This window comes from Phyllostomus hastatus, unplaced genomic scaffold, assembly GCF_019186645.2.
Source record: "Phyllostomus hastatus isolate PE091 unplaced genomic scaffold, TTU_PhHast_1.1 phas_contig_210, whole genome shotgun sequence".
Classification (NCBI taxonomy): Eukaryota; Metazoa; Chordata; class Mammalia; order Chiroptera; family Phyllostomidae; genus Phyllostomus; species Phyllostomus hastatus.
The window spans coordinates 19,084,530-19,109,172 of NW_025333737.1; the positions used below are offsets into that span (position 1 = coordinate 19,084,530).

The 24,643-nt window shown below is 40.9% G+C and overlaps 2 protein-coding genes across 8 annotated transcripts in view; one reads left to right on the top strand and one right to left on the bottom strand.

Moving 5' to 3' along the window:
• ACACA (acetyl-CoA carboxylase alpha) overlaps positions 1-24,643 on the bottom strand; it is a 259,834-nt gene that overhangs the window by 233,249 nt on the left and 1,942 nt on the right. For 3 of the 5 annotated variants that reach the window (XM_045835833.1, XM_045835832.1, XM_045835842.1), the window contains exon 3: positions 23,932-24,020. In XM_045835833.1, the coding sequence (XP_045691789.1) occupies positions 23,932-23,963 (32 nt within the window). In that variant the 5' untranslated portion in view covers positions 23,964-24,020. The remainder of the gene's footprint in view (positions 1-23,931; positions 24,021-24,643) is intronic. The other 2 variants (XM_045835837.1, XM_045835836.1) reach the window with 1 other exon arrangement.
• Positions 104-15,402, top strand: CUNH17orf78 (chromosome unknown C17orf78 homolog). Of its 3 annotated transcripts, XM_045835845.1 has the most exons (7): positions 104-235; positions 1,309-1,395; positions 1,881-2,126; positions 7,573-7,722; positions 9,776-9,900; positions 10,356-10,472; positions 13,352-15,402. In XM_045835845.1, the coding sequence occupies exons 1-7, from the start codon at positions 178-180 to the stop codon at positions 13,424-13,426; spliced, it is 858 nt and encodes a 285-aa protein (XP_045691801.1). In that variant the 5' UTR covers positions 104-177; the 3' UTR covers positions 13,427-15,402. The 3 variants fall into 3 exon arrangements, with proteins under 3 accessions (XP_045691801.1, XP_045691803.1, XP_045691802.1); XM_045835847.1 differs by lacking the exon at positions 7,573-7,722; XM_045835846.1 differs by lacking the exon at positions 1,309-1,395 and having other exon boundaries at positions 126-235.

Below are 24,643 nucleotides of genomic sequence, written 5' to 3' on the forward strand. Positions count from 1 at the left end.
AAGCAAACTTGGTCCTCTATCCAGTCAGCTCTATTCCTGGGTCTTCAGGAAATGAGGCAAAATAATTAGGGTGGAACCAGACTCTCCCAGGGTCAAACTCGGTTCCAGGGCAGAGAAAACACCTGGAGACAAAGCTGTAAGGGACTGTCTCTTCAAGGAGCACATGCTCAAGCTAACATGGATACCATCTTGGTTTTCAGCCTGATTATTACATCCTATGATGCCAACAAGGAAGGTAAGTGCTTCTCTAGTTTAATATCCTGGAAAATCCACAGAGAGGCCTAGAAAATGTTTGGAGTCTATTCTGGCAGATAGAGGTATAGCCAATACTCAGTAGGCAATGCTTTCCAGTCACCCGAAGTATCTCCTGGCAGGCCTGCAACTTTTTCACCCCAGAGAGACAGCTGTCTGTTTCACGGTGCGAAGTCTTCAGAGAATGTGATGACTTCTATCTTGTTTATGTAACTAACATTCAGAGTCCTTTCCCTATTAGATGGCTTTCTTCCCTGGAGGATGTTGTCACAGTTCCAGTATTATCATCTCCTAAGCCCCCAAGTTCATAGCCCTTCATAAGATGCTGTCTTCCTTTTTAAGGTGTTACATCCAAATACATGGGGATGCTCTTGGGAGGGGAGAGCTAAGAAATGCGTGGTGTGGAGGTGAAATGGCACCATTTTCTACTCTTTGATACCTGTTAATTTAAAACACGATTTTTCAAAGTGTTCTAAACATTTTGTCTCTATAATTAGCTCACCAAAGTTAAGGTCAAACACTATAATGTGCAGCAGTGACAAATTGAGCAAATGAAACAAGCTCACAACACCCTGTGAGTTAGGTGCCCAAAAGCATGAAAAACTATGACCTATGGTTCCATGAAAAACTGGAAAGATACCTTGTCCAAGGTTACATTTAATAAACTTTTAAAAGTTTTAAAAGAAGACAGAGGAAACAGGAAAGGGAAGAGACAATAATCTGTTTGAAGGAAAAGGTTGGCTAGTCTTTCACTGACCTCACTTCTACTTCACTTTTCCCCCTCTAAAGATAATAAATTAGCACTCAGTTTTCTTTATACTAGTCTGACTCCTCCTTGCCTGTACTTTAAAGTCCTCTAGGGGGATTTTTTTTTTTAGTTTATTGTTTCTTACTTTTTAATTTAATCTTTATTATATTTGAGGGGAATTTTTATCTTACCAATTGCAAGTTTTATGAGAATGAACTGCATTCTTTTGTATCTCCCTTACCAGTGCTTGGAATTCTAAGCAGTAAATAGCCAGAAAATCCTGACCTTTTTCTTCCCCCGTACCCCAGAACCCAGAGGTAGCAGTTGCCAAGTGGAAGAGCTCCCTGGGCTCTTTCCAAAGGATGTGAGAAGCAACAGGGGTATGCTAATGCCAGGTAAGGAATGGGCTCTCCCTTCCTCAGAAAAATTACTTTGCCATTCCAGAATACTTTTACTCTTAAAAGAAGCTTGTCTCCCTCATTTCTAGCCTAGATCTCAAATACCCTGTTTTAAAGATATGTATCCCCTCAAGAGGCTTTCTGGAAAGCAATTATTGAATTAACTGTTATTACCTAAGGCATGACTATAAAATCATAGAAAGGTATGAAGGAAGAGAAGGAGGCTGCACTCAACATTGAAGAAGATGACCTATGAGCATTTCTCTGGGCTGAATTTACTGCAGTCACCTGTATTCATGGGACCCGTGGAGGAAGGAAGAAAGGCAGGGCGTGTATGTTAAGTACCATAAGCACATGCTGATGATTAAATGAGCTAAAAAGAAAAAAAGTACAGCAGTGGAGTTTAACAAGTCAGTAAAGTGGTTTAGCCATTCAAATTAAGAACCAGCTTCCTTTATTCTCTCTGGCTTTTTTCTCTCCAGAAGCTCAGGCAGAAGCCAACAGATCCACCTTCATTCAAAATCTGACTGTGGCTACCCTGCAGTGCCTTAGCTCTGGGAGGAAAGTGAGACTCAACCTTGTGCATTCAGAGGAAAGGCCAAAAGTCAAGCACACTCTAAAGAACCTGAGAGTCATCGCTGCTCCTCACAGGAACAGCTCTGCCTTCCCCAGCTGTCACCTAACCCTCACATCCAAGTCTCAGACTGGATCCCTTCTAACGGGCAAAGGTGAGATTGGAAAATGAGACGGAGGTACTTGTGACTTCAGCTTCATAGCCCTGAATTCAGGTAGAGTTTAGTAGCAGCTAATGCCTGAAGGAAATGGATTATCCTCTACGTGGGCAAATCTGTGTCCTCTCTGAGACTCAGTTTTCTAACCTCTTAGGGCCCCTCTACTCCTGACTTGCTGCAGTTTTTTGAAAGATTTTATTTATCTATTTTTAGAGAGAGGGGAAGGGACAGAGAAACAGAGGGACAGAAACATCCATGTGTGGTTGCCTCTTATGCACCTCTGACCTGCAACCCAGGCATGTGACCTGACTGGGATTCAAACCACGACCCTTTGGTTCACAGGCCCACTGAGCTATACCAGTCAGGCTGCAATTTTTGTATGATCTCCATTTTTTGATGGGTCTTCCTCTGACAATGGTTGTTTGAATTTGATTTACTTTGAAAGCACATAGTAAAATATTCAAACCACATAGACTTACAGTTAAAAGTAAATCTTCCTTGTACTCCCACTCTCTCAATCCTCCATTTCTCTATCCCTGAGGGAACCACTTACTAAATTTCCTTCCAGAGATACTCTAAGCATGTATGGATATATATATTTTAAAAACATAATTGGTAGCATACCATACACGCTAGTCAATACCTTGCCTTTTTCCATATCAATCTGTATAAATTTTTCTCATTCCTTGTAACAGTTGTATAGTATTACATTTTACGGCTGTACTATCACCAGTTCCCTATTGATCCAACACCTATCACCAACACCTACTTGGGTGTTTCCAGTCTTTTGTGAATACAAACAATGCTCCAAGGAATGATCTTACACATTCATCTTTGTGTACCTGCAATTTATCAAAAGAATAAATTTCAAGAAGCAGGAGTGCTGCATCAAAAAGTCTGATGGATACTGCTAAATTACCCCCCACAGGGCTGTTCCGTTTTGCACTCCCACCCACACTGAGGATGCCTATTCCCCCGCAGCTGCAGAGCAAGGGCTCTTGACCTCAGCCTTAAGTTTCCCGGCCTCTGCCCTGCATTCTTTCGCCCACCGGTTCCTTCTGTCGAGTGGTCTGTGATCAGTAAATTGGTACTGGCAGTTCCCCCTTACATGCAAGCAGTTCCCTAGATGCTACTGCTGCACTGCTGGAAAAATAAAACGTGACACTTACAGAGAAACTGGGGGTTCACAAGTAGAATGGGAAAAAAACTTTTAAAATTACAATCTGTTTAGAGACTAGAGACTGGGAAATAAGTGAATAGGTTCTTGGGATGTGGCCCAGGTAGAGTATATCATATATCCTCACATGACATGGATGTTTTCACTCCTTTATTATATTTTCTAAAAGTTCACATAGTGATCATCTTTGTGTGAAAAAAACTCTTAAAAACTTAAAATCCTCTGACAGTATTTGAGGGCTTTCAGTCACTCAATGTTAATGTAAATTAATTCAACCAGATTGTTCTCTTCCTAACCTGAGACACCCCCCCTTGAGTCAATGGCAGGTGTGACCGGTAATAGTGAACTTAAGTCATTTGGGAGGCTAGAGCAATTTGTACAGGGTGAATCTTTCTTGATGTAGTGCTATGCAGTGTTGGACTCAGCAGTTAAGGACACTAGCTCTTAGAGATTTTGGACAAGGAAAACTGGGAGATTAAGTAGAAAGAGAGATGCCAAAGATCAATCTGACCTAATTCAACAATTTGCTTTGGGCTAGCCTAGAACCCAGAGAAGGAGGAAGAGTTAAGCCAGTGATATTTTCAACCAGTGTGCCACAAGAATTTTTAAAACATGCAATACCTAATTATTTAGCCTGGGGCACTGACCTCTTTTCCCTTAGAGTGCAGAATAAAAAAATTACAACAATCAACATAACAATAGCAGTCTGCCATATATGAATCACCATCATATCTATTTTTCATCAGATCAACAAAAATTATATTTACTGGTATGCTGCTAATTTCAGTAATTAGTTTATGTGTGCCATGAGATGAAAAATGTTGAAAATTGCTGGTTTAAGCTAATACCTTGACAGGGTGTCCAACCCTTTGGCTTCTCTGGGCCACACTGGAAGAAGAAAAGCTGTCTTGGGCCACACATTAACCACACAAACACTGATGGAAACTGATGAGCAAAAAAAAAGTTTTTAAGTAAATTTACAATTTTGTGTTGGGCCTCATTCATAGCCATCTTGGGCCCCATGCAGCCCACGGACTAGGAGTTGGGCACCCCTGCATTTGAGCTATGCAAGGAGATTAAATGGATGTAGGATTAGTTTGGGGACCTAACCATCAGTCAGGATACATTTCTATGGAACAATGATAACTTGCAAACAACCAGTTTATGAATGAACTTTTGAAGTATCACCCTGTTTATAAGTTTGAAACTGCCTATCCTGAGTTTTAACTTACACTGAGTACCAAGATGTGCCAGACTCCATGTAGGGAGGAAATAAACATTAGGCAAATGGTTAAATTTATAAGGTCCTAAAAGAGATGCCCACTATAGGTAACATCAGTCTGCACAAGAGGCTGTCCCGGAAACAGAAGACAGTTCATGGAAATGTTCCCAGGGCAAAGTAGGAATTTGAAATTGTAGGGATAAAAATGTACTACAACACAGTCAGTCATCAGAAGATGTGGGTCAACACATAATGCAGAAAAATGTAAGATGGAGACTATTTGTTTCTGTTTATGGGATTTGGTCAAGGAAAAAATCCTCTCTCATAAATATTCTGATATATCCTTCTGGTGAGAGGACTCACTCATCTTCCTATGGTCTCTTTACCCCATGTGAAACTATGGGAATAGGAGAAATACTAAACAAATGTTTACTCTGATAGTTATGGTCACCTTTAACAAGTTACCTAATTTCTCCAGTGCTCAGTTTCTGTAACAACAAATGAGGGATTTGACCTGATGGTCTGATTTCTATGTATGTGAAGTGCAAGTCTAGATCTGAAGACAAACCCAAGAGCAATATATAAGGCCTCTCAAATCGCTCTTTTGACCTTCTAATATTAATACAGAACAATCTCTAAAAGAGACTTCCATTTAAATGCACCCTAAATTATTTTGCAATAAAGCAAAGCATCATCTGCTAAATTATCCATTTCATAAATTTGGATTTTTGTATATCTTCTCAAAGTGGGGCACTCTTGCTCAAATATTCCTAGAGAAAAGCTAGTATTGCAATTACATCATCACCGGGAGTGGAGAGCTGTACTTACGAATGTGTCCCACCTTAACGCTCATTTACCTAGCAGGTGGGATCTAAAGGAGATGGACTGCCAACATGGATGGACACTAACTCAGAAACTATGCAGAAATGAAAATACAATGACAGATGAAGCCAATTAAAGTAGACTGAAACAGGAGCCCCCAGGACATAAAGAGACATGTCAGAGGAAAACACCATCATCCCTGTTGAGGGCTCAGTTCTCCTTAGAGGACTGCTAGGTTTTTCCTCCTCTTCCAGTCATAGCACTCAGTCTGCACACCTGCTTTCTCATCTTTGTTTGTTTCTCACCTTCATATCACCCCTGTGAAACAGACAGGCCAAGAATTATTTCACTATAACCACCTTACAGACGAGGAGACCAAAACTCAGAGGACTGATGTGACTTGCCCCAAGTGAGATTTGCTTATCTTCATCCCATCTGTCTTATAAACACTTAAGCTGTTGCTCTGGTGAACTGACTGGGCACTATGCTGAAAACACTTCACAGAATTCCCTTGTTGTTGCTGTTTTTCCTTTGAACCTGTGGCTCTTTGTCTCTGCCTGTCTTTGCCAACACTGTCTTCCTGATTAAACTGAAATCAAGAATGACTTCTTACCCTGTCATTTCATGTTTAGGGCCTGGTGCTGCGGCCCCTGGCCTCTGAAGTAAAGAACTATCATTTTCACATGGACTTAATCAAGACATGGGAGAGTAATTTAGAAATGTCAAGTAGGACTTACAGACCTTAATTTAATAAGCAAGAGACCATTAAAAATGGAATAGGAACCACTGTCTGAACAGGATTAGGTCAATTCTGGAGGCAAGTAGCATTAGTTCCAGACTACAGCCAGAATCTGCTTGCATCTCATCACTTCCACAGCTGGTTTGAGTCACCATCCTCTACCATTTGGATTTCAGCAGTAACCTCCTAACAGGTGACTCTGCTTCTGCCCTTGTGCCTCTACACTGCAGGGCCTACAGTCTATTTCAGTGACCATTAAAAAACAGAGATTCATCCTCAAAACCTTGTAATGGATCCCCATTTTCATCAGAATAAAAACCAGAGTCCTTAAACTAGCTTACAAGGCCCTCAGCGATGTGGGCCCATTTCCTTTAGGTCCTCACCTCCTACTCCTGTCCCATACATTTAATAAATGTATGTGGAGCTCACATTTATTTCAATGTTTAACATTAGAAATGTTTGGGGTCTTTAGAAATTTGGTGATTTTTTGTGAGCAGAAATATGCTGTAGGAACTTAATTCTTGCTTACATCAAGTAGCCTATGGTAAAACTGGTTTTATTACATGTCATTTTGCCTTAAAGTCACAGTTTCCAAGAACCTATTGACATTAGTGAGGACTTATACTTTCCCAGGCATCTGCTGTGCTATTCCCCTCACCTCCTCTAAGTCTTGGCTCAGTCCTCACCTTCTCAATAAAACCAGCCTATATTGCATGTTGCCAAAACACTGCCCACCCCCTCTCCCCAGACGGCTCCCTTACCTTCCTCTACTTTTATTTATTTTTGGGGTAGCACTTATTTCCTTCTAACATACCATAAAGTGACTGTACTTATTGTTGTCTGCTATCCCCTGCTGCGCCCTCAACCCTTCCTCCTCTTTACTTGTTCCCTTGCTAGCATGTATGCAACTGATGCATCCGAAGTGCTGGAGCAGTCCCTGGCACATAACGGATACTGATTTTTAATTATTTGCTGGACAAATGAAATTGAGCTGGGTGGTCTTTCCTTCTCCCAGCTCACCCTGCTTTTCCCAGCCCCTTCTCAAAGTCATTGACTTAGACTCCACCAGACAGACTTGCAGCAGTCATTAAGGCAAATTATTATATTTCATATTCTTCCTTGGACTTTGTAACCACCTTTTTGAAGACAGAAACTTTGAACAGAGTTACACCCTCCATCCTTATTATTATTATGGCCTTAAGAATGATAAGTAAACAAGGTATGGCCTACTCCTCCATTCTGATCTTACATTAGTCAAAGGCCTCATGGGAATTTTAATCCCTATCTCTTATTAGTATCTCTGTTCTCATTTACTCTTGGCATTATTTGATGCTCACACCCTAAACCTAGGGACAGGTCAACAAGGCCACAATTCGAAGCTCAGTATCACCTCGTTAGAGCTAGGGTTTTTTTGTCAGGTAAAATCAAGGGCAGAATAAAGTGTTCTCAGTTGACCTTTCATTCTTTCTTTTTTGTTTTATAGCTTTTTTACCAGGGACCTCCAAATGTAAGGTCTATTCAGTGATGACAGCTTCGTCAGAGACCTTTCCCACTGCTACCACCTCCATAACTCCAGGGAACAAAGGAAAGAAAACTACAAGTTTTGATGATTTGTCTAGCTCTTTGACACAAGGTACAGGATAAGTAGGGGTGAGACAAGAACAGGAAGAAAAGCATTTTTAGTCCCAACACTAGTCTGAGTCTCCTAGGATTTTCCTGAAAGTTGTGAAGTTACACAAAGTTTCCATTAGAAAATCACTCTCTTTCTTATGGAAAGAAGTCAGTTTCTGTATGAAGAAGGTCCCAGAAATGTTTGTAGTTTGACACCGCCATCAGGTGCTGTGTTAACTACATTTCGGTCAATGATGGACCTACTGTATGAACAACAGTTGTCCCACAGGAGTACAATGGGGCTAAGAAATTCCTGCCATCACATTGTAACGTCAGGGCGTGAGGCATTACTCACACATTTGTGGTGATGCTGGTGCAAATGAACCTACTGCACTGCCAGCTGTGTAAAAGTGCAGCACATGCAATTACGTACAATACATAATACTTGGCAATGATAGTAAATGATTGTTACTGCTTTATGTGTTTACTATACTATACCTTTTATTGTTATTTTAGAGAGTTATTAAGAGTAAAACAGTTTGCTATAACACAGTATGCCATATTAAGCTAGCAGCCATCTCATACATCCCGTGTTTACTGTGTCTTCTGATTGCATTCTTACCTCTTGTGCTCGATTTAATCTCATATTGCTTTACAAATTTTGTGGAGATTGAGTGTACAGTGTTTACAAAGTCTACAGTAGTGTACAGTACTGTCTCAGGCCTTCGCATTCACTCACTACTCACTCATCGACTCACCCAGGGCAACTTCCAGTCCTGCAAGCCCCACTCACAGTAAGTGCCCCATACAGTTGTACCAGGTTTTTTTCAGGTGTATTATTTTTTATCTTTTACATTGTATTTTTACTGTACCTTTTCTATGTTTAGATATGTTTTTAATTTTTATTTATTGATTTTAAATATAAATAAGACCATATTTATATTTAATTATGAGAAAGGGAAGGAGGGAGAAAGATAGAGAGACATCAATTTGTTGTTCTGCTTATTTATGCATTATTGGTTGATTCTTGCATGTGCCCTAACTAGGGATTGAACCCCCAACCTTGGTATAACAGGACAATGCTCTAACCAACTGAGTTACCCAGCCAGGGTCTAGATATGTTTAGATGCACAAATGCCAATGTGTTACAACTGCCTACAGTATTCAGTACAGTGACATGCTATACAGGTTTGCAGCCTAAGAATGATATGCTATACAATATAGCCTAGGTGTCTAGCAGGCTACAGCATCTAGGTTACAGTAAGTGCACATTATCATTTACACACAATGACAGAATTGCCTAATGATGCATTTCTCAGAACATATCCCTGGGGTTAAGAGGCACATTACTGCATTAATAATGCTTTACCTCCAAACAAGTGAGCTCATCTTGTAGCCAAACACGGGGAGAGAATAAAATGTATTCATGTGGTCGGCAATTCCAGCCATTGCATTTGTAAACAGCATTTACACACCAATCATTATAATGATGACAACAACCAAGTGCATGTTTCATCTGCACTATCTTTAGAAACAGCCTTCCCTAAATTGGCCGGGACTCAAATTCTAAGTTCTGGATGTAACTCACTTTGGGTTACATCCAGTTCCTACCAGGGGAAAAAGAGATAAGAGATTAGTAATAACAGGATGTGTATAAGCCATTTCCCCCAAAATTTGGCTTATGACCCAGAAGCAATGCCAACTCACCTTTGTTCTTCCTATGGCCCACTGATACCACGAGGATGATTTTCTAGGTAGAGACCCAGACAGGGCTGCTGGCGTAAGATGAGTCTGGAACTCATTGTGCACCCCCACCCCTTTTCCTCCCTCAAGAGGAGTGCAAGATCAGTCCTATTGATCATGGAAAACCCCAAATCGCAGGGAAGGTGACTCACTGGGAAGAGGCTGCCAAGGAGATTAGAGCAAGGCCCGAGATGCCCACCCCACCCCTGACTCTGAGTCTGAACTGGAAATCCAGCCTCTGAGTCAAGCTGGACCCTTTCAGAGCAGAGGGTAGATCTCTTTCCTCTTTCAAATTCTCTTTCTCTCTCTCCTACTGCTCTCTCTCCTTTTAGACACAGACAAGGACCTAGAGAAGAGGTGGAAATGGAGCATTGTGGTCAAATTTCTGATTGCTGTCACTCTGTTGCTCAGTGCATTTGCCATTACAGTGTTTGTCATTTTTGAAGTCCCATGTCCTGTAAGTTTGCTGATGTATTGGGTCCTTGGGCTTGATCTCTATAAACCTCCTTTTCCAGAGGCGGGTTGGCATAGTAATAAAAGCATACACTTTGGAGTTTGGACAGACCTGCAACTCACACTCACTAGCTGAGTGGCTTTGAGAAAGTTGCTTGACTTGTCCAACCTCAGTTGCCTCATCTTTAAAATGGGACAATGATAGCTGCCTCTTATGATGGCTATGAAGGCTAATGGAGATCCTGTGTGACAGGTGCCTAGCACATAGGAGGTCCTTGCTAAATGTGAGTTCTTTTGCTGTATTCATACATTCTCTGGGGGGGGGGGGGTAGAGCTAATAGGACAGAATATTTTCTTCAGAAGACATGGTTTTCTTTGAATGGCTTGACATGAAGTTTGGAACACAAACAAATGCATACCAGCCCCCTGAGGTTAATACCAGTCATTTTCTCCCCTCAGAGTCAATGCCTGAGAGCCAGAGAGCTATGCCAATGCCCGCGCCTGTGGAGAAAGCAGAGGGAGGAAGGCCAACAACCTGAGGCAGCTGAATCACAGCCTGCCTCTCAGCCGGAGAAGGAAAGTGCTCTCTGTGTGGTTTGTGTCCTTTGCTTGGAGAAAATGGGGCTGACATATAAGTTCTGGGGGACAAGGAGCTGATTCAATTATGAAGCAAATGTGGGTAATTCTTTTATGTGTCAGGAAATAGGTAGGTATTTATTTGTACTGTTGTTTTCTTAACAACAGTGCAGCCACAACACAGGTGGAACTTACTCAAAATACAGATTTCTGGGCCCCAGATATAATGAATCAGAATAGCTGGGGCCAGGAACTTTGTTTTTAAGATTTTGAACACACTCCCTAAATAGAGGTGAATTTACTGTAAAATTAATGAAGCTTACGCTTCAGGACCATGGGACCTTATATTTGATTTTGTATTTTTAAAATTTGTATTCTTTTTCTTTAAAAAAAAAAGCCCCTCTAAAACTATAAGTGCTCCAGAGCCCACACTTAGGTGCCCATCCCTGTCCCTAAGTAACTCCTACACACACCGCAGTTTAGGAGCCACCACACCTGAACACAGTCTGACACTTGGCAAAACAGCATCTTTCCTCCCTACCCTTGGGTTTCCTAATGGGATTCTAAATCCATATTGCCCTTCGGTGTCTAAGACAGACGCTACCCCACTGGTTGAGCACAGCTGCTTTACATCAAGTTTCCCCAGGAGGAGTGGACTCAGCCTTGGAATACCAGAAATTGATGGGTGCCTTCTCTACAACATCTATAAAGCCCACTAAGGCAAAGAGACAAGGTCTCCAATACTTTTTAAATTAGAGAAGGTGTCCACTTTTGTAGAGTTGCAGCATTGAGAATGGGTCTCAAATATTAGAGTGTATAGGATGGTACACATGCTGCCACCTTTAATTCTTTTTTTTAAAGATTTTATTTATTTTTTAGAGAGAGGGGAAGGGAGGGAGAAAGAGAGGGAGAGAAACATCAATGTGTGGCTGCCTCTCGCACGCCCCCTACTGGAGACCTGGCCTGCAGCCCAGGCATGTGTCCTGACTGGGAATCCAATCAGCGATCCTTTGCATCACAGTCCTGCATTCAATCCACTGAGCCACACCAGCTAGGGCTGCCACCCTTTAATTCTGTGTCAGCTGCACATAACAATAATCAAGCACAGTACAACTAGAAGATATTCAAATAAGTTCTGGAGATCTAATGCATAGCATAGTGGCTAAGCCAATCATACTTTACAATATACAGATCGGAAATGTTCTCACCCCAAAAAAGAAATGATAATTATGTGCCATGATAGAGGTGTTAGCTAAAGCTACAATAGTAATCATACTACAATATATAATCGACATGTTGCAAACTTAGAACTTACACAGTATGTCAATTATATCTCAATTTTTTAAAAGATTTTATTATTTTTAGAGACAGGGGAAGGGAGAGAGAAAGAGGGACAGAAACATCAGTGTGTGGTTGCCTCTCATGCAACCCCCACTAGGGAAATGGCCTGCAACCCAGCCATGTGCCCTGACTGGGAATGGAACCAGCGACCCTTTGGTTCGCAGCCTGCGCTTAATCCACTGAGCTATGCCAGCCAGGGCTGTATCTCAATTTTTCAAAAACTGAAGCACAGCACTCTTTCCACCCAAGAATGACATCAGAATCTTTCTTACCATAAAGCTTCAGGTGCCCAAATGCCATCTTATCTGCATCTCTGGTCTAGGACAATATTTTTCATAATTCCATTTTTTCTAATATTGGATGGTGTGCTCAGGTAAATTAGTATGATTTTATCATGTGGTGTATTTTTAGTTCTTTACTCCAATCTACATTTTCATTTCTGTTGATCATTGGAAGAATAGGCCTAAAGGGGACCATAAAGTTTAGTTCAGAATTAGAGGTAACCATGAAGCAGCAACTCTGAATTTTTCCCATGAACAAAATAAGTTGCTAACTAATAAGGAAAGTAATAGAAATAGTAATTATAAGCAATTTTATACATATTACCTTGTTTGAGCCTCATAAAAAACCCTGTGAGGTAGCTAGGGCAGGTATCTACATTTTACTGATACTTAAACTAAAACTCAGAGAAGTTATGTGACTTTCCCAAGTCACACAACTGGTAGAAACAGAACTAAAGTGCAGGTCTTTTAATTCCTATACTGGATTTTTAAAAAAGATTTTATTTATTTATTTTTAGAGAAAGGGGAAGGAAGAGAGGGAGAGAAACATCAGTGTGTGGTTGTCTCTCATGTGCCCCCTATGGGGACCTGGCCTATAACCCAAGCATGTGCCCTGACTGGGAATGCAATCGGAGACCTTTTGGTTAGCAGGCCAGCGCTCACCTATACTGGATTTATTGGCTCATTCATCCACAAAACTTTACTGAAAGTGACAATTTTACTTCTATGTACCAAGTTTCCCGCCTCCCAGAGGTTTACAATCTATATCCATAACTGGTTAGCATTTAGAAAGTACGTACAAAATCAGATAGGGCTTGGAGTCGGTGCAGTGAGAGCGGAGTGGAATTAGTAAAAAATCTTTGGTCCACTGGGACCCAGATCTCTGCTGCTTTTCCAACAGAGCAAGATTGTTTGGTCCTGACTCAAGGAATGAAGTAGAATCCTTGTGCATCTGGGATCCAAAGTAGCTGCAGACTCAGGGCCCTTTCCATTCAAGGCAAAGAGGTCAAGCAAGAGGTAGCTGGCTTCTTTGCTGATAGGTCCAGCAAACTGTAGGTTTCATACGAAGCACACCTTGCTGACACTTTCTCAGTGTAAGCATAATAACCTTCCCTGGAATCACTGGGTAGCAAAGAGGCAAAACGGTGTGTACTTGGAATTATGTAGGGTTTTGTACTTAGCTATCCGCTTGTTGGTACATAAAGAAATACCCATTTGCATCCTTCTTTATCCCTCCTTTTTCCTTTCAATCCCTAGGTTGGACAAAATGCTCCCAACTCAAGCTCAAAGAAAGCTGCAGGGATCACTGTTATCCACCAGACATACTTCTGAAAAGTTCTGCTTTGCCTCATACTCTACATTCTCCCTATTATTAATCAAGATAGGCAGATTCTTGCCAATTCTACACTCATATCTTCAGTAAGAACATTACAATAAAAAGGTAATGCCAGGCCAATGAAGGGGGAGCCTGGGCTTAGTGGTCACTAGCCTCTGGGATTTACTCTGGACCTCCACAAAAATGGGTGTCTTCTCATCCCATCAAATGGAAACAGGAAGTCTCCCCTCTAAGCACTGTGAATGGGCCTATTGCTCCCTTTGACAAAAGGTTTAAACAGAGCCTCCTACAAACAGGGCAAAGCAGCCACAAGTGTGGCACAGTTCACCGGCTGCTCTGTTATCTTCCCTGCTGACTTCGTGCTCACTGGCTCTCAGCTTGGCTTAGGGGGGTTTTCGGTTTTCTCAAGGCTGACAGTCAGTCATAAGGTTTTATGATTTAGCCTCTGCTAAATCACAAGTAACTAGCAACACACTGGTGAAGGGAATGTGAATTTAAGCAGTCTGAATGGCCTCCTCAGAAATCTCTAAAGGCTTAGACACTGCATACTAATAGCACCCAGATGAGGTCTCCTGATGACCCGGAGCTCCTGAAGTGGGTCTGACACTGTACCCTACCATAACAGTGGGCTGCATGCACTTTGAAGAGGATGCCAGAGCAAAAGGATTATGATGATCTTTCTCATGGAAGCACAGGTGCAAGTAAAGTCTGAGCTGCTTAAGTAAGAGCTTGACCAAAAAAAAAAAATAATAAAAGTATAAAGAGCTGATGTTAAAGCAGGATTTAGGTTAAAGAGAGAGAGAGAGAGAGAGAGAGAATGGTAGGAGGGACAAAATTGTTGTCCTGCCTCTTTTCATAAGGGGCTAAAACCATTCCATTTTGTTCGGGTGAGAAGTGCCTGTTTCTAAGTAATTGTTTTCTTAGTTCTCTGGTAAAAACCATATACAACTTGTAGCCTTCTTTCATTCACTTCAAGTATTTCCAAAAAATAAAAATAGTGGTTCTCAAAGCTGTACCAACAGAGGAATATATCTCGCCATAAGCCCTGAATTAACATTCAAGCCAAGCCTGGAAGAGATGGAACAGATTCAAAGCCAGAATGATGGTAGTTTTCACAGAAGCCCTAGAAATCTTCTAGGCATCCTAAAGTTCTATAGAGCCTGGGAAACATAGCAGGTAAAAATGACAAAGCACTGGCCTTGCACTTGGATAAATGAGTATATTATATGGACCCTTCCACTGATTCACTTGACCTCCAGCTTAGCCTGCCACCTGTGGTTCAGTCTGACTGTGAAATAGAAAAAAGAGAAGAAAGTTTGTTGCTCCCCAAACCATGAGGAAGGATGATTAGAAGCATTCTATATTCAGAAGCTCGTGGTCCAGGACTGATGTCTATACTCATCCACACCTTCCCCAGCTTCGCCTACCACAGAAGGTCCTTCAATCCAGAACAGGAAATTTCTCAGGAGATGAAACCTGGGGCAAAGTCAACATTTATTAAGTCTTCTGCAAGAGTATAATTTGTGTAACATTTATAGTGACTTTACAGAAACTCACTGATGGGATCAAAATTATTTATCTTGTTTTGGGGACAACTTGTTTCCGCTAAGGCAAGGAGCTGCTGAGGATTCTCTGACTCCCTAATCAGTCAATCACTTTGAACCCCATGTTCTCTTAAAGTGAAGACCTTTGGAAACCAAGGGATGGATGGGACACAGAGCAGAAGGGAAGGGAAAACTCCCATGTGGACTTTGGGATGGGCACCTCTGTCTGCAGATCACTTCATGGCAGGACACAGTTCTCCCTGTCACCACTAGAGTAAGTTATAGTCTGGATTTGATGAAACACTGTTTCAATGGAGTGTCAACTATTCCTCTGGGAAGTGACTAGTTAGCAAGGTTTTTATTGCAAATTCTTTCTCATTAAGTTGCCACCCTTTGTTTTTCAATTATTAAAGTACATTTTGTTATAACGATTTTCAGAAAATACTGAAAAATATAAAGAATAAAAGAAAAAATATCATACCTAATCCTTCCTCCCAGAGGTAATCACTGACACTTTGACTTATAACTCTTTGCCTTATATATCCTTGTATAACTCTTTGACACACATATCCTTATATATAAAAAGACACATATGTTACACAAATAACATCATATTCTTCATACCATTTTAAAGCTGTCTCCCCTTTTTGGCTAATGTATTAGTACTACCTGCCCATTTAGCACAAGTATTAAGTTGTGTTTTTTTCAAGCCTTAGAGAGGACTGAAAGTCATTCTACCTTTTCTAAGGGTCTAAATCACCCCAATACGTTTTGATAGATGCAAATATTAAGGTAAGAAGTTGCTTAGGGCAGAGAAGCCACACTCACAGAAAATTCCAATTTAAACTTTTGAAGGTATTGCCGAATGACATTAATAGTTGTGTGTGTGTGTGTGTGTGTGTGTTCAAACACAACTTGTTCAGTGTAAACACTTAAAATATACAATTTTAAATCTGTTTTGCCATTTGTTCACGTTTTAGATAGACCTGTGTTCTCAAAAAGTCAACATGACCTGGGACTCTCTGGACCTCTGAAAGGTCTGAGCAGGCCATTAGCATCCCTCCTTTCCTACAGCCAGGCTAGTGCAAGAGGCCACTGACCACAGAGGGACTTAAAGGTGGCTCAGGCCCTGATTGTTCTCCCCTCCCCCTTATGACTAGGGGCTAGGAACTGCCCTCCTCTTTTTTTGCCCTGTACAGGTTGACAGTCTTATGGCCCCTCCTCCCTGCACACTTTGATCCTCCACACCCTCTGCTCCCCTCTCAGAAGGGATTCCATTTCTGAGTTCATGGAATGGCCCTCATCTTCCTTGAGTTGCCACTTAGCTTTTTATATATACTTCTGAATAGTCCTTATGCTTGAAGGCTGCAGTGTGTGCTCCATATCTATATCTGTATATCCCTGTATTACTTTGTATCCAACAAAGCACTATGCTCACAGTAGACATTTAAAAAATGTGTGGTAACATCACACTACTAAATGGATAGCTGAGGATGTCACGCTGACTTTCTAGGAGAAAATGAAGTAACTTTAATTTTCACCTCCAAGCTGCTATTGGTTAACCAGATGGATGCAAAGCAGTGAAGGACTATCCTGTAACTTAACTGTTGGTGACACCTGAATTCGCCTCTCCAGACTTACACACCTTTTTCTGATATTTTTCTTCTTGTTCCATTTTCCAACACTTTTCTTTTTCCTTCCCTTCCTTTTCTTTCCCTTAATCAGTGACCTGACTTGCCAGTCACCCAATACTAAAAATTTCCCTTAATTTTCATTCCCAGAGAATTTAGATCCATGTTTATACTTGAAGTTCAGGTGCAAAAAGCCTTTTTCTTCTACTTAACCCTCCTTCACGTGGTACAGTGTAGCAACAGGTGCATGTTGGGCTGTAATTAATGAACTTCCACCAGACTCTTGTGAATTTGCGCCACCCAGTGGTTGAAGTTGCTAACTTCATCCTCTGAAAAAAGCAGTGGGCAAAAATAATTAAATGTAAAATAAACAGATGAGAACAAATGAGAAGGCTATGTAACTGCCCTAAAGGAATAAAAATCAATCACAACAGCCAAATTTTATCCTATTTTAAGTTATTTTATAAAACTTAAAATAGGATGGAAAAGGATATGTTCAAAGGTATAGTGTCATGGTCTCCACAGAATAACATGATGTCCAGAAGACTCTTAGGATTTATTCAGGTCACTACCGCTCCCTACTGCATTAAAAAAGAATAATAAACAGTGCACACTAAAGGGTAAAGTCCTAATTGCTCTCTAGAAGAATCAAACATTCAACAGAAGACACTGATTTTGAAGACATAAGCTAGACACACAATAATATTATATGGCAGTTTAACTTATTTATTCCGCAATAAATTTTCTTGGACATATCTATGTCTATGACACATGCCAAGGAGTAGAACTCATTGTTCAACTTTGTCAGATAGCATGTGGTTCTCCAAAGAGACTGTAGTAAGTACATTCGCCAGCAGTAAAGAGAGTCTATTATTCCACACCCTCCCTAACTTGGGAATCTCAGACTAAAATGTTTGCCAATCTGATGGCTACATAGTAGTATGTCATTGTTGTTCTTATGTGTATTGTCCTGCTTAACAGTAAAGTTGAACATCTTTCCATATATTTATTTGCTTCAGGTATTCTCTTGCTTATAACCTCTGCCTTCTTTTAAATTGGGTTGTTAGTCTTTTTAATTGAGTTGTACAGTCTTATATTCCTGGCTATACAGTTGGCCCTCTGTATCTGTGGGTTATGCATCCACAGATTCAAGCAACTGTAGACAGAAAATATTTTTTAAAAAATACTACATTGTTGTTGATGTGTACAATGTAGTTAGGCCTGCAATGGTTACATCTATAGTGAACATGTACAGACTCTTTTTCTTGTCATTATTCCATTAGCAATACAGTATAAACAACTATTTACATGGTACTGCATTGTATTAGGTATTACAAGTAATCCAGAAATGACCTAAAGTATAAGGGAGTTATTTGCATAAGTTATATGCAAATAGTACACCATTTTGTACAAGTGACTTGAGCCTCTTTGAATTTTAGTATCCAAGGGGTGTTCTGAACCAATCCCCCGTGGATACCAAGAGACAACTGCATTATTATCTACAGTTAGAGATAAAAGTCTTAAAATTAATCCACCATGAAGAATGAACAGGTTAGGCTGACAGGATTTCATTGAAAGTATCGATATAGGAATCAGATTATTTCCTTTCTAGTTAGGAAGGAGGGAACTGGAAGGGTGAGCGGTGATACACGGTAGAGAGGAGGCCAGACGGACTTCCCTAATGTGATGTTGGCACACCAACTGTTGGTTCTGCCAAAATGTCTCTCCCCTGTGCTTAGACAAATAAAAATTTTGTGCAAGGTACTTTATGGCTTACCTTGGAAAGCTCAGTGATTTCCAATGGAAAACACACCCAATTTAGAGAGTGCTGCCTGTTGCAATTCTTTTCAACACTATAGAGTCATTAAAAATACCTAGAAAAACAATACTGAATAACTCATTCTGAAATTAAACCTGTGCATTACTCAGCTGGTTTAATTTCAGAATAAGACAATGACAGATATTGGTAGTTTTTATATTGGCTGCTTTTTTCTCTTCCTGCTGTTAAGACCTGAATAGGGTTGGAACATGCTGACAACCTGACTGTGTCATTCCGTCACATATACGCTGGTAAAGCAGTGTCCTTCAAAATGGGAGCCTCTGAAGTCCTTTTAAGAAATACGTTCTGGTTTGTGGGACTTCTAGATGTAAGTGTCAATAGCTTTTTAAATGCAGCCATAGAAGGCAATATGAACATAGATTCTTGGAGGCAGTGAGAGTCCCAGAGTTTGAGAGCCTAACAGTTGCTTATTTATGGGTAAATCTGCATGTTGAAGAATATATTAGAAACACACTGTAGACCGCAGTGTGTTTCGCACAGGACTAGTGTTCAGGAACACAGCAGTCCCCCTTATCTGTGGAGGATGTGTTCTAAGGCCCCCAGTGGGTGTCTGAAACCACAGAGAGTACCGAAACCTACATACACACACTGTTTTTTTATACACATACACACCGATGGTCAAGTTTAACTTACAAACTAGGTATACTAAGAGATTAACAATAATAATAAAATAGAACAATTATAAAATAGAGCATAATGCAGGTTATATACATGTGATACCCCTCTGCCCCCACCCTCCCCAACCTGGGATATGCTGGACAAAGGAACGACTCATGTCCCAGGATGGACAGAGTGAAATGGGGTGAGATTTTGCATGGCACGCAATTTAAAACTTGAAATTGAATCGTTTATTTCTGGAATTTTCCATTTAATATATTGGGCCATGATTGATCACCAATAACTGAAATTGTGGAAAGCAAAACTGCAAATAACGGGGAACTAATGTACATAATCTCTATTTCTCAGGAGCCCTTGGATTCCCTAAAAAAATCCTGACATATTTTGGCTTGAATCCATTACGTTCTGAGGTTGCATAAAGCGTGGTTAGAGGCTGGGGATGGAAGTTCAAATCTCTACTATGCTGCCTGCTTACGCTCTCTGGCCATCAGTTTCTGCATCAGCAAAATGGGAGTAACAATACCTCTCTAAAAAGGTTTTTAAGGACTAAAATGAGAATATATACACACAGAGTCTTGAACAGTAGCTATTTTTAGTGCCAAGTAGGGAGGGAAAACCTGCTGTGCCATTTTGGAGTGTCAACCCTAAGAAAGAACACATCTGCCAAGGACTCCTTGTGGTTAACTGGACCCAAATTCATAACCAGAGTGTAACATTCATTGTTAGAGGCCTCTCATGCGTCCTGCATGTCAAAGCCACCAATGAGCTGCCAAGCCTCCTGCGCTATGCTCCTGCCGGCACTGCACTGTTGTTGGAGCCAACCTTGATAAACTCCTGGTATTGTACTTTTACTAATGGCACCGATACTTTCCCCATCCAATCGGAGTTGTTCAGGTATATCCTCATTTGCACATTTACTGAGATATCAGAGCAGCTCCACAATAACTAATCAGACCTTGTGAGCTGGCCAAACGGAATAATGCGGTTTGGACCAATCAAACTGTGTAAATTTGGAGTCCTCATTTGCATAGAGATGGAGTAATCAGCAATGGGGGCAGGAACTTCCTTCTCCATAAACCAGCCTCCCCTATCTCCACGGAGTGCACTTTCTGCTTCTTGGGGACTATAACACTTGAGCTGCAACACTAAGCTGTAACAAGGGCTACTTCGCCTGAGCTGCTTCACTTGAGCTGTTTCAACGAAGCCATTTCACTCCAAGATTCTCCATCTACCACACCCCAGGTTGAGAACTCCCATTGGCACTGAATTGGTAGCAGTGAATTTTGGTTGAGAAGTGTGTCCAGCCCTGGCTGGTGTGGCTCACTGGGTTGAGCACCCACCTGTGAACTGAAAGGTCACTGGTTCAATTCCCAGTCAGGGCACAAGCCTGGGTTGTGGGCCAGGTCCCAGACTGGGGGCATGCGAGAGGCAACCAATGTTTCTCTCCTTCTCTTTCTCCCTCTCTTCCTCCTCTCTAGAAATGAATGAATAAAATCTTTTTAAAAAACAATGCTTAAAAAATTGTGTCTGTGAGTGCACGAGTAAAGGCTTTCAGGGAAAACTGTTGTCCTTGGTATAATTATAAATTCCAGAAAATTAATAAAGTGAGTGGACAAACACTAAAAATGTGTTTGGCTGTGTAAAAATAACCAATTACAGTCACCTATGTAAACAGCTTAGCATTTAAGGTCTAATTATCACATAGCCCAATTACATATATCATTAAATACGTACCATATCAACCTTGTTTTAAGTTTTATTTTATTACAGTTTTAAAGTATTTGCTCTATTCTGTAAGGAATGGTCTTTTTTGTCTTTGTTTTGTTTTTATTTATATTTTAAAATAATTTACATTTTTTTCCATTACCATTTCGTTCCCTTATATCCCCCACCCCCAGCAACCACCACACTGATGAAGGAATGGTCTTATAGTTAACTGTTCATAATATATAAGTCTGTTCACCATTTACATTAATCAAATGGGACAGAGCTCCCGAGTTTGTTCTGCATTCGAGGTAAGTCTGGATTAATCATCCCCGACTGCAGCTATGCATCTGCCCTGTGAGACAATGTGCACTCTCTTCAGTTCTGTGGTGAGGAAGGTGCTAAAGAAGTAGGCAGCAAAAAGGTTCTGTTTCATTGACTGGTGTTCTGGGAGTCCACAGATTTCCAGTAGGCAATTTTTTTATTTCAATAATGACAAAATTCTAATGCTAAGCACTAGCCAACCTGACCTAGAACAACTTCTAAACAAGGCCCAGGGTTATCCTATTGAGCGCTTATAGAATTATAATTACAATTTATTTGACTCCCACCATGAACTAGGACTATGCATACATCATCACAGAACCCTTATTAGGTATTACATATTTTTTATTTTATATATGAGGAGAAAAGAGGCACAGATGATAACTTGCTTAAATTCTTTTTAAAAGAATTTAAAAAGTACTTTTTCCATTATTGCCAAAATGCTTGAAGGTAGTAAAGGGTGCAGACAGAATTCAAATTCAGGAAAGCTTTAAAGTCCATACTTTTTAAATTATATTAAACTGTGCCTGGTTCCTTACAAGTCATATTTCAAACATTAGGCATTTGCTGGTTGCAAAAGAATATAGGCTGCCTATCACTGAATGATGCAAAACATTTTCGGAGCTTGTCTGACAATCAAAAGGTGGATACCCTGTATATCGGGCTGAAATGGACACTGCTAGGCTGCCTAGTGGGCATCTGCAAGTTTTTTGATTAAACAGAGTCCCTCAGCAACAATATACTCCTAGTTCACCTAACTTTTTGGATTCTACCCAAAACCTGGTGACTCATTAGACAGATATCCTGCACTTTTTGCAGATCAAAAAGAAGTCAAATGAGCTGAGGAAGAGGCAGAAGAGATGAGTAGCAAAGGTTCACATTCATGAAAACTCTGCTTAATTGCCATAGCATTATGTGAATTCTTGATCCTGCTACCTCCTCCATTTTAAATAGTCAGAGGCAGTTTATGAGCTACATTTGGACAGATGTGGTTTTAATTCTGGCTGTGCTACCTAGTAACTGAATGACTTTGGGCAAGTGATTTTACCTGAGACTTATTTTTCCCTGTCTGTACAGTGGGATGCAACAGGGCTATGCAGCAGAAATTTTCCCCGCTCTTGTTCACCTTTGAGATCTTTAGCTTCCTCCTACTTATGCAGAAGCACTCCGAGCCAAGCCTCACTGGGTGGAGAAATGGCTCTGGGTAACCTTACATTTCTTACTCTGCAGACTGGTCATAGTTTGGGTAAATCAAGTTAAAGAAGCACTTTAGGAACTTCCTTGAAGGAAAGGGACTGATTCCCTAACTCTTTTGACCAGGATGGCCACAAAGAGAGAAAGACAGAGAGGTGTGGAGTGAAGGGGAGGAGGAAGGAAGAAGGCAACGTTCCTGATGCCAGAGGCAGCAGCAGAGGCCGAGGAGGCTAGAACCAGTCCCTAGCTGGGCCTTGAAAACTTAAACCCTTGAGGCATAGGCCTTTGGTGGGGTGAAGCCCTCCCCAGCGAGCACATCATGGGAAGACTCCTTGCCTTGAAGAGCCCTTGTAAGTGGTAAAGAGCTCTGCTTCAGGACCAGAACCTCTGGCTAATTCACACTGGGTATACTTTGCAGTTTAAAGGGGAGGAAATTGAAACCTAGAAGGCATAGCTAGACTTTTAAACTTTCTATTTTTATCTATTTGTATACCAAACCACCAAAAGCCACTTCAGTTTATAAGAAAAATAAATATTAGATGAGATAAAGTTTATAAATTCTTTCAGCACTCTGGACATAGTAAATATCTAAAAATGGCAGAGAATCAGTTCCATAGAGAGGGAGGCTCAGAAACTTCACTTTTGATTCTAACTAACGAAGCTTAGTAGTGGAAAAGGAGTTGCTAGGATATTTTGAACTTAGTCAATGGCAGCCACATCACAGAGCCTGATAGTACAACACAATTTTCCTTGTTGTGTTTCAAGTTCAAAAGTCAATCTCCTAAGTTAACTATGGATGAAAGGGCTTGGAGTGTGTTCTATTTATCCGTCCTCAAGTTCTGTCTTCAAAAATATTAGCCTAAGGCCTGGCTGGGTGGCTCAGTTGGTTGGAGCATTGTACCGTACGCCAAAAGGTCACAGGTTTGATTCACAGGCAGGACACACACCTTAGGTTGTGGGTTTGACCCATGGTCAGAGCATGTACGGAAGGCAACTGATCAATGTTTTTCTCTCACATTCTTTTTTTTCTCTTCTCTCTTCCTCCCTCTCTCTCTAAAATCAGTAAGCGTATCCTTGGCTGAGGATTTAAAAAATTAGCCCTAATGTAAATTTGTGACTAAAAGCAATAAGAAGTTTTTTTTCAGGTTCCTTTATAGAGATATTTAGTGAGGAGAGCAAGAAGACATCTCTGCTCTGACAAGTTACATACAGGTTCCACGGGAAGCATGTAAAAATCTACTTAACCCAGACTTGGGGGCCAGGACAGACGTTCCTGAGGGAGGGATGTCTAAGTTGAAGTTGAGGTACCTCGGCAAAGGGAGCCTGGAAGGAACAGAGCACATAAGGGAAAATCGAGGTCTTTCTGTTTGGCTGGAGAATGAAGTGTGAGCTGGGGCAGTGATGACCAGGAAACAGGAGCACACCAGACCCTGAAGGGCCTTCTAAAAGAGGGACCACATAATTTATTGCACAAACTGAGACACTTCTGAGAGTGAAATGAGACAATATGACTAATTATGTGGGGACAACAGGAATAAATCAGGACTGTCCTGAGCAAACTGGAACTTATGGTCACCCTAGTTATAAGTCATGTTCTGGTGCTTGAACTTCAGTGAAAGCATAGACTGGGTATCTTCTCTGTTTACCTTATACATTTTGCCTGAGTGACTTCATCCATACCTTTGCCTTTACTTGCTCATTTCACAAATATTCGTCCAGGACGCACTTCTGGGCACTGAGGTTACAAAGAAGAAAAGACACAGTGTCTGTCCTCAAGCTCTGTCAAACGATACACATCCAAAGAAACAATTCCGATACATTCATACAATTTTAGCCCTGGCCTCTCCTCTCAGCTCTAAACTCATTCATATGTTATTTTTATTTAGATTGCAAAACACGGATCTGAAACAGAACTTTTATTTTCCTACAAATCTCTTTTCCTTCAGCTGGTCTTATCATTGATACCACTCTCCACTACATACTGAAGGCAAAAACCCAGAAAAGCGCTACCTGAATCAGTGCTACCCTTCTTACTGGGCCTTTTCATTTCTGTACATCTTTCTTAAGCACAATGACTAAACTGGGGCTTAGAATTCTAAAGCAGGCCTAACATCAGTTAAAGCGGAAGGGTAATTTCAGGGGCTTGAACACAATGTTTGCAATGAATGGACTGTCATAGTACGTGGGACTGTTTTCTCCACAATACTACATTGATAACTCATATCCAGTTTGTTGACAACTATGATGTCCAGATCTGGATATATGCCCTAGACAGTTCCGAAAAATTCAGTTTAGCCCTGGCCAGTAAGGTTCAGTTGGTTGGAGTGTAGTCCCATAGACCAAATGGTCACAGGTTCG

Coding starts and splice junctions, on each gene's coding strand:
- CUNH17orf78 (XM_045835845.1), top strand. CDS start 178: ATGGATACCATCTTGGTTTTCAGCCTGATTATTACATCCTATGATGCC. Junction 7,723..9,775: donor GTCTAGCTCTTTGACACAAG/GTACAGGATAAG, acceptor CTCTCCTTTTAG/ACACAGACAAGGACCTAGAG. Junction 10,473..13,351: donor CTGCCTCTCAGCCGGAGAAG/GAAAGTGCTCTC, acceptor TTCAATCCCTAG/GTTGGACAAAATGCTCCCAA.